We start from the raw sequence: 17,062 nt of genomic DNA on the forward strand, positions 1-17,062 counted from the left end.
GTAAAAGGCAGGAATGTTCCAAACACAATGTAAAAGGTACTGGTGAGGACTTCGATGGCAGGCTGATTCGGAACCAATATAATTAATATATCGGATCCTGAAAAATATGGAGGCACAAACTGCAGATCATTTCTATAAACCATTGTAAACAGCCAGAAAACTCCTGGATATAGAGTTACGGGTGGTAAGATCTGTTAGAAGTTTTTTATGTTGTGGAATTGGTCTTTTCTGTGGTATCTGTTAGTCTGTTCTTCGAAATGAATGTACCGGCAGTAACTTGTAAATTGGAGAGTTGATCCGATAGAAGCCAAGTGGGATTTTCCAAAGCAAAGTATCGCAACCGAGGACCGCTTGGTTTTAATTTGAGGGCAAAGGTTGATCATGTGCCCTTTAAGAATAAAACTTAACACTTTGCTGTTGGTCCTTTTAGTTTTCTTATAATCATAACCACTCGGATAGATCTCGAAGTACACGTGTTCGTCTAAAACTGTTTGCGGACGCTTCGTGTTTTGGTCAGCCTTTTCTGTATTAATCCGTCGAGTGGTGTTGATTAGACAACGAAAGAACGCCAGTCATACATACCTGTAGTTTCATCCTTAATGTACTGAAAGGTAAAGAAAAAATTTAAGTTCAAAACAGTAATGACGATAAAACTGACGACTACTATTCGTTTAGTCCTAGCTGGATCACATAGACGGCGCGCGGCCAATGGAAATCTCACAGCAATCAAGCGGTCACATGACATCATGGCGAGGAAGGTCCCGGATGCCATTGCGAATGTGAACTCAAAATACCACGCGATTCTGAAAAAAACCAAACAAAAAACAGCAGTGAATATCTGTTATAGAAAAGTACCTTGGGGTACACCTTGGCATGCTTGTTATCGATTCGAATTATTTATTGATTAGAAATTTTGACAAGAATTCATCTTGATGGCCAGGAGGAGGCAGAGATTATGAGTTGATGCGCTTTTGCAAAAAAGATCGCCTAACTTTTCACATTTCTCGAAATCTAGCTGGTGATGACCTATTTTACTCCTTGTTATGGATTACATCGAGGGCCCAAGGTCAAGTTTGAATGGAATCCTCAGGTCACTTCAAGTTTAAATGATCAGGGCCTGGTAGTTCTGTGTTTCTCTCTGTGACTTAATCGAAGAAGATGAAACTTCCACCAATGAAATGAAGTTTTCGCTTTCTATGTTTCGTCTTTTAAAAGGGGAGGGGGGGGCAAGAAGTGAATAATAACCTTAACCAATATTGAGAAACTCCCTTACTTGAATATATACTCCCTCGGAAGAAACAGTTCTGTTTCGTCGATGCCGTAGTAGGTTAGCGGCCACTGCCAACCAAACTGCAATAAAACACATGCGTCACAGATAGATAGAGCTAGCATGTAGACACACATTGACACCTGCTGGTTCTGCGCATGCACAGCGACGAAGCCAGAAATTATGTTTCCTGGAATTCCAAGTACGACGACAACAACCCACACATACTGTGTCATTATTTGGAGGGCAAATTCTAGATTCTGGATCGTCCGATCAGGTGATGCTTCAGATGTTTGCAGCTCCAATTCCTCTGTTGTCATGGTTGTATCAGTTGTAGTCGCTCAGTTATCGAAAATATACATAGGAAATAGGAAATAAACACACAGATATGCACCCAGTAGAGGTTTGTGGTAAAATGAAGAATGAAACTCAAATGGTTTTTGAGATAGTGAAAACCCTTAGAGCTTCACTGAAAAACCTCTGCGAGGTGCATCTTTGTATTGGCCGAAAAACCCTTAATGGTTTTTCAAAAGCTCCAAAATGCCTTTTCTAAGACAGCGCACTTTTGTAGTAAACGGCAAGTGGTAAAAAAGGCAGATTTTTCAAGCTGTACATAGAGCCGCGAGCGACAAATACCAGGTATGAAATGTATTTTATCGACGATGACTCTTTTTAACGAATTCACCGATTCCACCAACATCTCAGTGATTTACGAGTATCAGGTCAATGAATTAGCAGTAGATGACTAGCCGATGAATACTTCAGACTCTGTCATACTGTAGATTGAGAGATATGTCTGTTGATATAATCCACGATTCAAGAATCTTATAGCGAAATATGCCAACTGCATTCAGATTCACACATCGACGTCGTTCAGAGCAATAAAATATGACTCTCGTCTCTGCGTACTAAGCCTGTTGATATGAATTATATGAATTTGTAGCCTTACTCCACTGTATATAAAAATGAGGTGGTACATTCAATACAGTCCATCCTCCGTGAGTATTTGCAAATGCCGCTTATGAAAAGAGGTCTAGTGAAATGACGGTGAGTAATTCTATAATGTGAATACAGTATTAATTTCACGATGCTGATGTTAACATTACATGAGTATAGTGTCAAGACCAAAAGGTACTTCAGTTCAACTCAGGATCAGGATTGTGACCAGTTCACATTTAGGTGCTGCACAACACTAGATTATCCTCAGGGTATGCTTAACTAATGCTCTTTCACGGTGTCAACCAAAGCCGGTCAACTATGACACAGGCTGCCCTGCAGGGCTGTGTAACATTACTTTTTGTGATCACACTATCGGGCAGAGACATGTATTCATCCACAGCTGGAAGTGTGGTACAGTCACATAGAGCTTATCAAAATGTCAAGTTGTGGTAAATACATGGCTGGGATGGATCAAAGTGAAATTAATTCTCAATCTGTGGTTGATTCTAAATCTACAGAGTCAAGCCATCACAGAAATATGCTTTTTGATAATATGTTTTTTCAAATGTGGTCACACTGGTCAGTTTAGAACTTGCATTTAAACAGGGCAATTTGAATGCACGAGTGTCGATTTGACGGATATGCTGTGCAGAAGTCATTTTTTCTCAGGCAATTGGTTATGGAATGTGGTAAAATTTCAATATGAGATTGGTACAGGGTTCTTCTTAACACATATGAAATTTGGTGAGGATTGATTGGCCCTAGGGATACTTTTTTTACCAAAACCTAACAACAGCAATGTACACGTAATGTACACAGTGTCTAATACAGGGCGCTGGCCGAAATGAGTTCATGACCCATAAATACATTGAATGGCTCTCAACTAGCTGCTGAGTCTGTGTTCAGTTCGTTGCCCCAGACATGACCGACGAACAATCCATAAGGCCTACAATTTGTACACAAGAGCAATACTCGCCTTGAGAGGCGTTGTAAGGAACGAAATCGCCAAAGTCTTAGATCAGGATGTGCGATGTTTCTTGAGGTTCCACGGTTCAAGTGCCAGACTCTTGGTGTCGTTCCTTTGCGGTAGCTGTTCCAAAACTGTGGAACCAGCTGCCGCAAAAGCTCCGTAACATTGATTCCTTCCAGACTATCAAGTCCCTTCTAAAGGCCCATCTTTTTGCAGTTGCCTTTGCGGAAAAAAGCGCACCACAATACCCACTCGCTGAGTAATTGGAGCGCTCTACAAATGCCAACATTGATTGATTGATTGAAATCAGCGCCTCTAGTGTCAAGATTGCCTTCGAAATGGTCAAAGGGCTCGATCGAATGAAGCTTTTTTCACCAAAGTTCGTTTGAGTGATGGAAACATGTGTTTAACCATATGCCTAGCAACAGTTCAAATTTATCGGTTTTAGACGCTGAATAAGGAGGAAAACGATCACAAAAAGTGGAGAATAATTGGTCACATGGCACATCATGTGACCAAATATTCTCCATTTTTTCTTTGTTACATCAACTCTAAGACGGATAATTTAGAACCGTTGATGTGATCATGTGTTGAATATATGCTTTCATTGCTCAAGTGTAGTTAGGTTGTTTATTTCCTCCAAATAAGAGAGTTTTGTGTACATCAGTGTGCACGAGACATACATTTTACATATGCAAACATATAAAACAAATCAAGTTATATGAATATTAGAGTTTGCCTAATTAATGTACACACAAGTTTTATTCACTACTATAGATGACAAGTATACACAACTAATGATTATTTTGAACACGATTTTTCTTGAATATGTAAATAGATATACTGAATGGGAAAACGTATTGGTTAACATACCAATTACTCAGTGCTATCTTAGTAGAGTGGAACTTTCCTTAGTGGACATCTCTCTATTAAGGACAACCTCTCTATTATGGACACTAGTTTAAGTCCCAAATTGGTTGCTACAATTCAATTTGACCTCTCTTATCCGGACACCTCTCTATTAAGGACAGTATTTCTCAGTCCCAACAGTGTCCTTAATAGAGAGGTTCTATTTGATAAATATTTACACTATGTCCACATTTCGTATTTTGAATAATGCGTATTCCTAAACGAAACAAAAGGGGGAGAACAAACATGAAGCAGTATGTATGTGTCTGCAAATGGATTGCATTCCTTTGAATACCGAAGGTGTTTTTGCGACGACCTCATGATCATCTGCTGTAAGCTGCTCGAAGTCCTGGTATACTACATTTTCAGTTGAAGCCAATTGAAAGAAGGGAAGACATAATGAGCCATGTTTGTCCACTTCAAGACACAGAGTTCGATTTTTTTGGCTTGAGTATGATTATATGTCATGCTTCTTAATGTCCATACACCATGCTGATGAAGTAGGAACAGGAACAATGTATACAGGTCTACATCCCAGGAAAAATATATCATCTGAGAGTTATCTGCTGGGGAAGCACTTTTGCTGACCTCTTGAATCATGGTAACAGAAGGCTTTTTTTCTATTTTCTGTGTGACCGACACAAACCGCTTCATAGTGACCGCTTAACTTCTCCATTTTCTGGCTTCATGCTAATGGCTTCAATTCAGCATACGTCTGGTTGGCGGTCACATCAGGCTGTAAAGTAAGATAATAATCTTATGTCAAAATGACTCTAGAAACCCATAGCTTCGCGTCAACTAGTTTGTCTGACATCTTGGTAGTTCAGAGAATCATGGAATTCAAAGATTTAAAACCCATTGGGCAAATAAAAGTGCAGCTGTGTCCTGCAATGGAAGTGCTAGAAGTAAGACAATTAAAGGACAAATACGGCAAAGATTTGCAGATAACATATATAGAACAAAAATGTATAGGCAGAAATATTCAAATTTGTATAGATTGTTATTTTAAAGAACATATTGCTAAGGCTCAGTGTTGAAACGGCTGTCATTGTCTTACCTTGATGTCCAAGGTGGCATATTGATTTTCCATTTCATCATACGGATTTTCTTCTCCAGCTAAAAAGAGTCATGAAGGTGAGAATCTTATCTTTTTTAAAAAAATCTTTCTGATGCATGATCGGGTATACACTTTGGAAACGGCCATCCAAAACCGCCCGCCAAGTTCTGGAACCCGTAGGGAAGGAATCGATTTTTTTTCGGTATCAATTGCATAAGTATTACTTCCGCCTTCATACAACATTGCGACTCCATGAACCACTGATGATGCAACTATTTAAATAAGCTCCAGTATAGCGTCAGGGACTTACATTAGTAAGCGTTTGCAATACGCTGAAAGCGTGTTGCGCACATTTAGTTATGCTTGCAATGACCGCCCTCAATACAACAACCCAGACTGACGTTTATACGCCTGATAGTGGTACTTGCCTGTGGGACCTCCAGGTTTCTTTCCTTCGCTGCTCTCACTCGTACTCTGCCTGGTCTCATTGATATCCTTCACCAATTTGCGTATCAAGGCCTCCTGAGCCAAGGGCTTGATATGCATCTCCTTGATGTCGTCTTCTCTTTGTAATATGACGAAGAACCTTGCTTCGTTGAACCCGTTCTTAGCTAGTCGTTCGTAAGTTGATTCTGTCACATATTTTGATAGGAGCCACTGTTTGAAATCTTTGACTGACATATCTGAAAGAATTCTCAAAGTTTGTAGCAATACTAAAAATGATAAAGATGTTCCACTGAAGATTTTATGAGGATTATGATACCGCGTTTGCAGCTGGTGCAATAGATTACAGTATCGCCTGTATTGAAACTTGACAATTCCGCTGTTAATCTACCATTGAATTGGTTATATTGCCAGTGAACCCGTCGTTTAGTTTCTACAAACGCAATAAAGGATATGCTGACGCCTAAATAAGATAATATTATGTCCAATAGACTACTTGGCACAACTGGTATTCATGGCGAATAATGGCCAATAGCACAGTCTATCTAGAAGGGGATGCATTAAATGAACTTATGATACCTTTCTGACCATTCCCGAGAAGGTTTTGATCGGTCGAAGTATTATGAAGATTTGCCCTGATAACCATTTGATAAGAGAGTAGAAAAATGGCTTTTGTTTAGAGACAATAGACCATGTATTGGGCGAGGTCTGGATTCTTTTGACCGCGAGATAAGGGGCAAAAAAATGTACAATGGCATTGAACGACACATGACATATTCACCGACCTTCGACTTTCCGAGCAGCATCTTCGCCACTTGGCTTCCCGGTCAGATTCACATCATCGTAGATCACTTCTGAAACAATATTAACCAAAAGGCGTTAGTTTTAAATACCGGATACTGGAAACCCGTTAGTCTCAGTTTTGTACTTTGTAATAACACCCTTTGAAAAAGCGTGTGCAAAATCATTAAATGAAGTAAAAATCGGTTGAAATTGGCGGGCGGACGAAGAGAGTGCGTGTGTTAAGGCGGATATGTCGTACGTCCGGTACTAGTACATGGTAAAAAAGGTAGATACTTTCCTTTAACAAAATCCTGTTTAGGATCATTCACATAAACCGACTCAGGTTGAGTATCGTCACCTAGTGAAGGGAGGGATAGAGGAAATGTTAGCATTGTAAGCATGGCTATCTCTAAACACATGCATGTGCGATTTTTAAACAATGCTAATTAACAGAATCTGCAAATCTATACCCTGTACAAGACATATGGTGTCTTTATAAGTAGATGCTATCTTAAGAGTTGACCATAGGCACTCTATTCTTTTGCAAGAATACGAAAATCTAAAGCAACCAGATCCTTCAAGATTAAGCGAATGCCCATTTCATAGGAGACTGTTCTCTGGAAACCAAAGAACATACTTCCCCCTTGAAATTGGCATTCACTTCTTTTTGAAGAAGTTCTAGTCGCTTTAGGATTTCAAGATTCAGCCAAATAAAAATGGTGGTGACTTTCTCAACCTTTAGTCGTAATCAACTGGTCCAAATGGTCTAAGGGCAATCACAGCCATCAAGGAAGAGAGACGTGGCATATTCATAATAAAGCCTATGTCGGCAGCCTTCCATAACATATACCATGTATCATGTATCTACATTTAATATGATCCCGCAACCATACCACCCTGCATTTTAAACTCATTATAAACTAAAATATTTACCTTCAAATGCCCTGTTGACGTGAAAAACGGATTCAGGTTGCGGAGTGCCAATTCTCTCATCGCCCCGATTAGATCCTTCAGGTTTATTTCGCCCTATTAAACGGAAAAAATTAGGGTTAAACCAGAGTTGAGTGTATCATCAGGGGTGGCCCGTTCGCGAGATCTTGATTTACCAAGCACCTCGGCCTGGCCAATAATACATGTAATTGACTGTGCTCATGCACAGGCTTAAATCTGACGGGTCAAATAAATATTTCAGAGTAAGGCCTAAGCCGAGCTCACGGAATTGTTCGAGATGTGCATTTGGATCTTCCACCTCCAGTGCACAAATTGAAAGCGAGGCTATCTCTGCAGTCACCGTAGGGTGCACTTCTCGAGTGTGAGCGTCCATAGATCAGTATATATAAAATATTAGGACGAAAATGGCTTAACACGATTCAACCACACTGGCCTCCACACTGTATCGGCAAGGTTTTCATTAAAACATGGTAAGGCAAAGATAAATTAACCAAACTATTTGTATCTTTAGTAATAAACAACAACGCCAACATATCACTGACACGCTAATTTCTTAGGTTTTACCATCAGGTTTGTATCAAAATGCATTCTCTAATATTAAAACCTACCAGCGAAGCATGCCATATTCCTCCTATGTAGAACGACAACCACGACCACGACCACAGCTACAACTATGACGACGGCAACAACCACACCAGCTATCATGCCATCATCAGGACTACTTCCAACAGGCACGGTAGTTGGTTGTCCAGCATTCTCAGGGACCACAGGACTACTTCCAGCAGACACGGTGGTTGTTCGTCCAGCATTCTCAGGGTGCACAGGACCTGAACTATAAACAACATCATCCCCATCATAAAAATCCAAATAGAAGACATAAGTCGTTGTCGCATGTGTCACATGAATTGTGTAATTTGTTTTTGCAGAATCTTGGATAGGGACGAAAGATCCAGTGCATCCTGTCGTTTTTGGCGTCCGCCCCGGCCCACAGAACTTGAGTTCAAACTTGGTGAAGGGCCCTGTCATAGACGCCGAGAACACCACGGTCAACGATAGTCCTTTCCGAGTGATCGTAAATGTGGGGATACTTGGAGCAGCTGAAAGAACAAATGAGAGTGTTTTAGAATGGACAAGAGCACCTTACGTAAGCTAAGGTTAAACGACGAAACTAGGATACGTCTAGCATGTTTTTTACTTCGCAAAATTGCGCTTGATACGTGTCTAGTGAGAAACTGCGTGGATTCTGCAAACATACCAAAGCAATTGATGCAGTTCATTTGGCCCTGCACCGTCAATTTGTATGTTAATACTAATTCCAAACCTTTAGAAAGGTTGGAGAGCAAATGCATTGACCAAATCATGCGATTTTTGACCGCTTCGTCGCCAACAAATTCTCCAGTCGGCCCAATGGTAGGAAGGCCGGATTATCACATCAACGATAAACGGAAAATCCGATACCTGGTGTGTGTACTGTAAGTACGCCCCCATAGCCACTGCTACCATATTCGTTGTCCGCTTTCACCCGGAATTCATACATCGAATTGCTCTTCAGTCCTGCTATTTTTCTCACTACATCTTTCGCAAAGCCCGGGTCTGCTATATTGATGTATCTGTCGATGGTGCTTCCGTTTTTGCTCTCGATGGTGAACTGCTGTTGTGATCCGCCATTGAAGTTACTCTTAAAGATCAATGTCACTGATACTGATGTAACTCGGTGGGACTTCATACAGCAGGGAGTGCGTGGCGGACCTAGAACAATAATATGGAAATCTATATTTAAAATTTAACATCACAGTGCAGTAAATGCATCACATGCAGTGCACTTGGCTGCGCTTTATTAGAGGAATTTCACCGCTAGTGGTACGAGTTACATGTGCGCTTGAGTTACATGTTCGTTAGGAAGAAATGAAAAAAATCCGAAAGAAACAGAAAAGTAATAATTTTGAAGCATTTCAGTGATAACCATTCATTAATATTTTCGAACAATAGTGAAAATTGCGGCACTTGAAAATACTATCATTGCTATTGCTGAAATGTTTCAGGAAATATCATTGGCGAAACACTTGTTTTATACCTGGCCGTAGCAGCTCAAAAACAAAAGATGTCATTCCAACAGAATTAGTCACTTTGACGGTGTAGTTTCCGTAGTCTGGAGTCCCTACAGATCCTTTGCTCAGTGTGTATGTCCCACTTTCTTCCCCGGGGATGAAGTTTTCCCCAGTTGCCATCTTGTGATTTGGGTGATACCACGTAACATTCGTTGGTCGAGGGTTGGCGATGACATGGAGTGTAAACCTGACTGGTCGTAATGGTTTGCTCGCAACGGTGAGGAGTCTCGGCAGTTTGGGATCCCATTTTGCTTTGTCTGCAGGTGCATGAAACTGGACAGTGAGAACAACTTACTCATTCAAACTTGGAACCCGGCCTTCACGTCTGCCTTTAGTAGGAATACGATTTTCTGTCAGTCAGGATATATCGGGTAATGAATAACTGTTAAGGGTCGAAAATCCGGCAGCGTTGCCATTAACTGACATAACAAACTTACTTCCGCAATCAACAGTTAGATGAATGAGGCATGTCCTTTAGATTAGCACAGACTCTGCAAACCCAGTATGATAGAGCTGTCTTGGGGCAACCGAGACATCGAGACATCAGAAGTTAGTTTGAGTTAGATGAATCTTCCACAATTTCAGCTTCGGCTTAGATTCAAAAGACAATCAATATTATTCCTTTGTCATGTTAACTTTGTGTAACATGGTATCTACGGAGTTCCTGTATTTATCATTTGGTGGGCATTCTGAGAATATGTGCTTTTTCTTGCTAACCAATAATTTAACCATTGAAGATTCATATCACTTGCCAACCCATCAGACCAATTTTAAATTTCATATGCAATGCTTCGAAATACACTGAAACAGTTCTGCAAGTTCTTCGTACTCACATAAAACATCCAATTTTAATATTGCATCAGCTATGCCGCCTGGAGAATAGTTGACCGCACGACAGCGATACTCTCCACTCCTGTTGTACTGTATTGATGATATTCTGTATTGTCTTGAAGTCATATTCGGTATTTGTATCCAGTTATAATACCATATGTAGGTGTACGATGTCGGGTTACCCCCTCTTGCTTCACATGTCAATGTGACAGTATTGCCTTCTTTCACTGTAGTCGAGGCTAATGATAATACGACGTTTGCTGGGTCTGAAAATAATATCACAATTTATAGGCATGGAAATATCAATAGTGAGTAAGGCTGTGATTTATATAGAGTTACGTTTTCACATGTTACATGTCACTGTTCACTTTTCATGCGTGACATGAAGACCGAACAAGTCATTTGCAAAGAGTGGGCTACATGCGATTCGCGTTGTCACTTTTCACCCTCACGTCGTGTTTTCAGGCCTAAGTCAGTTAACCCGTGACAAGTGAATCACGACAAGTGACAAAGTGAACCCTATACCACTCCGGCTAAGAGTGTTTGTACAATCTCGATATCGTGAATGCATATCATAATTTGGAAACCACAATTCTCAATCAATGTTTTTACAAGGAGCAATTCATTCAGTATCTGCACATGTAAATACATTTTACAGTACATTACATTCGCTTCAACTAATGGGGAGAAACACTGTAACATATGATGTAAACTTCACTGTTTTGCAGAACTAATACGTACAATATACATTAACTGTAGTTGTCTGTTCCATCTGGAATGACCCATCACGAACCTCGCATTTGAACACAGTCTGTGTGTCCAACCTATTGGCTGTCACAACCAAAGTACTCTTCCGAATCCTGCCATTGTATTCTGCCGCCCTGTCTTCAGATGTTATCCCCGACGTCAGTTGCTCCCAGGTTCCTCCTGTCCTCTTCCGGTGGAACGTTACATTCGCAACCGGGTTGGCGCTGTTTGTCTCACATATGATCGTGATCAGTTTCCCCTTGTAGATCACTCTCGGTGGTATTTGTAGCAAAGTTATCTTTGATGGGTTAACTGCAAGGGGAAGGTGGAGCGATGTTCTGAACAGAATGGTAGGTAACGCATAGATTGCACGAAACAAACTGATATGCATGTTGGGTTTATAACCTGCTGTCAAGGGTGTGTTTGCTATTTTTCATCGAATAATCTCCATCACGGTAAAGATGTTTCGAAAACATGTTCAGAAATGCGTTATTTGCGAATGAGTTGCTGTCTTATACTTAATATTGACGTTACCACATGTTGTCGTTCGAATTTGCTGCCAGAACTTTTAAATCCATTTTACAATAAATTCATATTTTATCCTGCGTTGTTCATCTACTCATATTGTTTTACAAACATTCTTGTAAGAATGGAACAAATAACCACATGTACCAGTACATAACGATGACTCATCCTACACGTTTTGGATGCTTTTCTGACTTCTTAACGGTTTCTCCAACTTTCCCCTGATTTATTTGACAAAAGTGTGACATTGTCCGACTTTTCCCCGAAATGTCGGATTTCTAGGGAAAACACGTTAGAGAAACCGTAAGAAGTCGGAAAAAGCCTCCTACATGAACATTGTACTCGTGTTAGTCAGCACTTCAGATTCTCGGTTCTGTAAAGGTTGGTTCATCTACTCACATTTTACATACATTGTGGTATCGGCCTTTGTCATTAAGTCATGACCAGTCAGGGAGTAGATGGACGCACATCTTACAGTTTCACCATTCATTGCCTTTGTTGCAGTTACAGACCACTCACTGATCCTGATCTTTCCACCATACACAACATTCCTCTCGGATGATGAGATTCCGGTTGTGACATTTCGCCACGAAGAACCAGTACTATGTTGATACCACTTGATGTCGGTAACTGGGTTACTCTCATCCGTCTCACATGTGAACTTCTTTACCTGACCAGCCTGGACAGCAGCGGTCGGGTGATTGAGAAAGGAAACCTTGGTGTTTGAAACTGAAAAGGAATCGCTAGAAATTATCTTCGCCTTCTTTTGCATATTTTTATCTATCGGGATAAACAATACTTTAAAATGGCCGAGTTAGAGGTTTATAGCAATTTCCTCACGCTCTTAATGCAGAAGTAGACTGAAATTTCGCAAGAGATAAAACGTACATGTTACGTTGTATGTCTTCCTGCTTGAAGTCATATCGAAGGCGGGATACCCAGTGACCTTCGCCTCGCAGTAGTACTCAGCCTGATTGTCTTCTTTAGCCATCACCCTGTCTTGACCTTGGATGACCTCTACTGGTGTTCCGTCTGACCTCTTGAAATAGAGCTTCACGGTCGGGGTGGGGTTGCCGCCAGAGACTCTGCAGGTGAACTTGTCCTTCTCTCCAACATAGGATGAGGTCTTTGCAGATGACACGACCACGGAATCAGGTTTATCTGAAACGATGATGCTGCAGTTATATTGGGAGCAGCTAGCCTTAAGCTTTTAGTTCCGTTTATAATTGACGCATAGCCTTGCCGTTTCGCATTTGAACACAGCCTGTGTATCCAACCTATTGGCTGTCACAACCAGACTACTCTGCCTAATCGTGCCATTGTATTCTGCAGCCCTGACTTCAGATGTTATCCCCGATATCAGCTGGTCCCAGGCTCCCCCTATTCTCTGCCGGTGGAACTGGATATCGGCAACCGGGTTGGCGCTGTCAGTCTCACACGTAATCGCGATCGGATTCCCCTCGCAGATCGATGCTGGTGGTTTTTCCGGCATAGTTATCTTTGATGGGTTAAATACAAGTGGAAGGTGGAGTGATGTTCTGAACAGAATGGGAGGTAACGCATAATTTTTATTCGTAAGATTGCACGAAAGAAACTGATTTGCATGTTGCATGTTTCTCTAACGTTTCCCTGATTTATCCGACAAAAGTCTGACATTATCCGACTTCTCCCTGAAAGGTCGGATTTCTCAGGAAAACCGAGAGAAACCGTTAAGAAGTCGGAAAAAGCCTCCTACTAGTGTTAGTCAGCACTTCAGATTCTCGGTTCTGTACAAGTTGGTTCATCTACTCACATTTTACATACATTGTTGTATCGGCATCTGTAGTAAAGTCATGACCAATCAGGGAGTAGGTGGACTTACATCTTAGAGTTGCACCATTCATTGCCTTTGTTGCAGTAACAGACCACTCACTGATCCTCATCTTTCCACCATACACACCATTCCTCTCGGATGATGAGATTCGGACTGTAACATCTTGCCATGAAGAACCAATATAGTGATACCACTTGATGTAGGTAACTGGGTTACTCTCATCCGTCTCACATGTGAACTTCTTTACCTGACCAACCTGGACAGCAGCGGTCGGGTTATTTAGAAATAAAACCTTGTAGTTTGAAACTGAAAAGGAATCGCTAGAAATTATCTTCGCCTTAGAATTTATCTATCGGGATAAACAATACTTTAAAATTGCCGAGTGAGAGGTTTATAACAGTTTCCTCACGCTCTTAATGCAGAAGTAGACTGAAATTTTGCAAGAGATAGAACGTACATGTTACGTTGTATGTCTTCCTGCTTGAAGTCATATCGAAGGCGGGATACCCAGTGACCTTCGCCTCGCAGTAGTACTCAGCCTGGTTGTCTTCTTTAGCCATCACCCTGTCTTGACCTTGGGTGACCTCTACTAGTGCTCCGCCTGACCTCTTTAAGTAGATCTTCACGGTCGGGGTCGGGTTGCCGCCAGAGACTGTGCAGGTGAACTTGTCCTTCTCCCCAGCATAGGACGAGGTCTTTCCTGATGACACGACCACGGAATCAGGTTTGTCTGAAACGATGATGCTGCAGTTATTGTATAGTACCCCCAGGTATATGGCACGGCTTAACCCGTCCAAATGAGCTAATGAATTAGAAACGGACTGACATTGATTCTAAAATCTCACAATGTCTAGTGTTGATGCGAATAATTCAGTTTGAGAGAGAATGAAGTATTTCTATTGAAAATCTGAGAGACTTTTTGACATTTTCGTTTTTATTACAGTGTACATTGTGACCGTGTATGAGCCTTGGTAGTCTACAGTAAACTAGGGCAGAAATTTAGAGCTTGATTTTTTTTCCTGCGGTGATAAGTACTAACACGCTGTTCACTGCATTGTTGGGGATTCACCTTCTCCAGTTTCAACCTCGTGATGGGATTTTTTGCCATAGTAAGTTTTAGTTCGTGTTTTACCCTTTTTATCTCTCCTCAGCCATCATCAGCCTCACTAGCTGCGACCCTAGAAGCCAACGGGCTTGTTTTAGATAATGACCGAGGAGGCAATAAGCTATCGATTCTGTAGTTTTACATTGTTTCAACAGTAATGTCGTCAAGGCTCTATTGCCATAAGACCGATGTCTCCACTTACCATATGACAAATGTGGATTTAATGAATCGAATCGTTTTGGTATCGTCGGTGGAGTCGGATTTACATGTATTTAAAAACGTCTTTCATAACGTATGGTAGGACTATGACTATAGTGATCGTAAAATTGCACCCAGACTGTAATTGTAACTGTACTAAAACACTCCCTTACATTCTCCAACCGAGATATGAACAACTAGCAGCCGTTTATAAGAAAGCTGAAGCTCATTCCATTTTAGTTTGGTTGGCTTGAAAGGTTTACTGAGCGAGCAGACGAGAATTTCTATTGAACTTGCCTGGGCTTTTTAGTTTGTATTCACCACATAGACAGGTCAAATGCACCAACGAAGAGCAATGAATAAAAATCAGTTTGGGCATTGAAATGTCGCAATTATATTTTTTCAACTGGCCATGCATGTATATGCATTCTGGTGTTTCAACAAGGAAGTACGATGGCCACCTTATTTCTAGTGTCAATAGTGTCTCTCACATTGTGTTTTCATATGTAAAATGCCACTTAGAGTGGTCAAAAGGTTTATTTATGGTTCGAATGGGAAAATATTGAAAAATTAACATAACTTACAATAAACGACTAATGTCTTGTCACCACTTGGAGCAGACCCGACAGCATTTCTCGCCACACACTTGTAAACACCAGCACTCTCCTTTGTCACTTGGAAGTCGTAACTCGATGATGTTGTAACCTTTGTGCCATCTTTGTACCAATCCTAGGTATCTCCAGGAGGGGAGGCCACACACTTCAAGTTGAGCTGTGCTCCAGCAATGACTGGTCCAGATGGGAAACCGGTGATCTGTGGCGTGCCTGGGGGCGCTGAAAAATTTCATTTGATTGTAAGAGGGTGGTTTGGAATATCAATGCCCTTCTCGTATCGTGACTTAGACTGGCAAATCGTGGTCAATTTTGTTTACCTCTGTCTTTCACTTAATCGTGTTATTTTACTTGGCTTCTATATACAAAATGTATATACACATAACTGGTCATAGTATTTGCAGCTATTTGTAGCTACCTGAAATACGTACTGAAAATTGCGAAACAGTCTTCGGTGTGGAAAAACCAGTCATCGGTGTAAATGAATATTTTAGTTGCAAGCCCTCCGTTCCTTTATACGGGCGAAAGTTAATTTATAACAAAAAGGGCGAAGCAATGCGTTACCTTGCACTACTAGCTTGACTGGGTTACTGTTGCAGCTCAGACTAACATCCTGACATATCCAGTAAGCAGAATCAGAAAGCTGAGCATTGGTGACTTGTAGATTGAATGTCTTTGTCAGTGATGAGATGCTTGGTGGGCTGCAGCTGCTCCAACTGTAACGTGGGTTACTTGGAGCATGGCATCCCAACTTATTTGCTGCAGCTACATATATAGCTGGAGATGAAGCATCAGCCTTCTTTAACCAATACACAGATAATCCGCTTGGATTGGATATGTAACAGTTGAGGGTGAATGTACTTCCGATGGCAGGTGTGGGTGGTGAAACACTCACGGTATACAATGAACCTGAAAGTGAAACATGAGATTATCGTGTTTTTTTCTGTATAGCGATGAGTCGTGTTATACATCTAAGATAAGTGTATACAGTGGAACCTCCCTTAGTGGACACCTCTCTATTAAGGAAAACCTCTCTATCATGGACACTAGTATAAGTCCTAAACTGGTTGTTACAATTCAATTTAATCTCTCTATTAAGGACAGTATTTGTCAGTCCCAGTAGTGTCCTTAATAGAGAGGTTCTACTGTATATGTAACCATGTTTTATCCTATAATATCAGTTAATAGGGCCTGTACAATGAACATAATATGGCAACGCTTTTTTATTTTGAGCTTTTTTAAATGGCCCTTTAAAAAGCGATACAGAGCAAAACAAGTCAACAATCAATGCACTACGTCAGTGTACACGAATACATGCACAATAGTATACCGTAACCATGGCTACTAAAATGTAAATATGCATTTTGATTACAAATTAAGATTTATTGGAATAAAACTAAACAAGGAGGACATCGATTTTAGCGCAGCGGCCAACAAGGACGTGGACATTTACTTCTCAGAAGCATATATTGAATAACTCACATGGTGTATAGACATACAGATCTCCCCATTCGCTGTCTCTTGTTCCGGCCGAGTTCGATGCTCGACACTTGTACTTTCCACTGACAGGTTCTTCAGGGTTACCTGGATGGAACACTTTCTTCACAGTCACTGGGTTGAAGATGTATTTCTGGCTTGTACCAATGGGTCCTTTACTCTCCCAGTCCTGCACACCTTTATCCATCGAGTATTTATACCATTTATAGGTGATGGTCCCCGCGTCAGGTTGAGACGCATCGCAGCCGAGTTCACGGTATGAGTCGATAGCAGCAGGTTCAAACCCAGATAAAACAGGTGTCTTTGG

At 41.0% G+C, this 17,062-nt stretch overlaps 1 protein-coding gene and 1 long non-coding RNA gene across 3 annotated transcripts in view; both read right to left on the reverse strand.

Moving 5' to 3' along the window:
- Positions 1 to 3,758: 3,758 nt before the first annotated feature.
- The window catches only part of LOC135496580 (basement membrane-specific heparan sulfate proteoglycan core protein-like), a 42,516-nt gene continuing 29,212 nt past the window's right edge, over positions 3,759 to 17,062 (reverse strand). The window contains exons 5-18 of one of the 2 annotated variants that reach the window (XM_064785943.1): positions 13,802 to 14,074; positions 13,324 to 13,650; positions 12,420 to 12,692; positions 11,931 to 12,260; positions 11,001 to 11,318; positions 10,262 to 10,525; positions 9,395 to 9,685; positions 8,779 to 9,069; positions 7,929 to 8,417; positions 7,303 to 7,395; positions 6,372 to 6,727; positions 5,571 to 5,825; positions 5,143 to 5,201; positions 3,759 to 4,821 (exon numbers count right to left, since the gene is read on the reverse strand). In XM_064785943.1, coding sequence (XP_064642013.1) covers positions 6,609 to 6,727; positions 7,303 to 7,395; positions 7,929 to 8,417; positions 8,779 to 9,069; positions 9,395 to 9,685; positions 10,262 to 10,525; positions 11,001 to 11,318; positions 11,931 to 12,260; positions 12,420 to 12,692; positions 13,324 to 13,650; positions 13,802 to 14,074 — 3,068 coding nt within the window. In that variant the 3' untranslated portion in view covers positions 3,759 to 4,821; positions 5,143 to 5,201; positions 5,571 to 5,825; positions 6,372 to 6,608. The remainder of the gene's footprint in view (positions 4,822 to 5,142; positions 5,202 to 5,570; positions 5,826 to 6,371; positions 6,728 to 7,302; positions 7,396 to 7,928; positions 8,418 to 8,778; positions 9,070 to 9,394; positions 9,686 to 10,261; positions 10,526 to 11,000; positions 11,319 to 11,930; positions 12,261 to 12,419; positions 12,693 to 13,323; positions 13,651 to 13,801; positions 14,075 to 17,062) is intronic. The other variant, XM_064785944.1, reaches the window with a different exon arrangement.
- Positions 15,384 to 16,914, reverse strand: LOC135496584 (uncharacterized). The gene is made up of 3 exons (XR_010448695.1): positions 16,741 to 16,914; positions 15,823 to 16,167; positions 15,384 to 15,480 (listed from the first exon to the last, which is right to left on the reverse strand). It is a non-coding gene; the product is annotated as an uncharacterized LOC135496584 (long non-coding RNA).

This window comes from Lineus longissimus, chromosome 12, assembly GCF_910592395.1.
Source record: "Lineus longissimus chromosome 12, tnLinLong1.2, whole genome shotgun sequence".
Taxonomy (NCBI): domain Eukaryota; kingdom Metazoa; phylum Nemertea; class Pilidiophora; order Heteronemertea; family Lineidae; genus Lineus; species Lineus longissimus.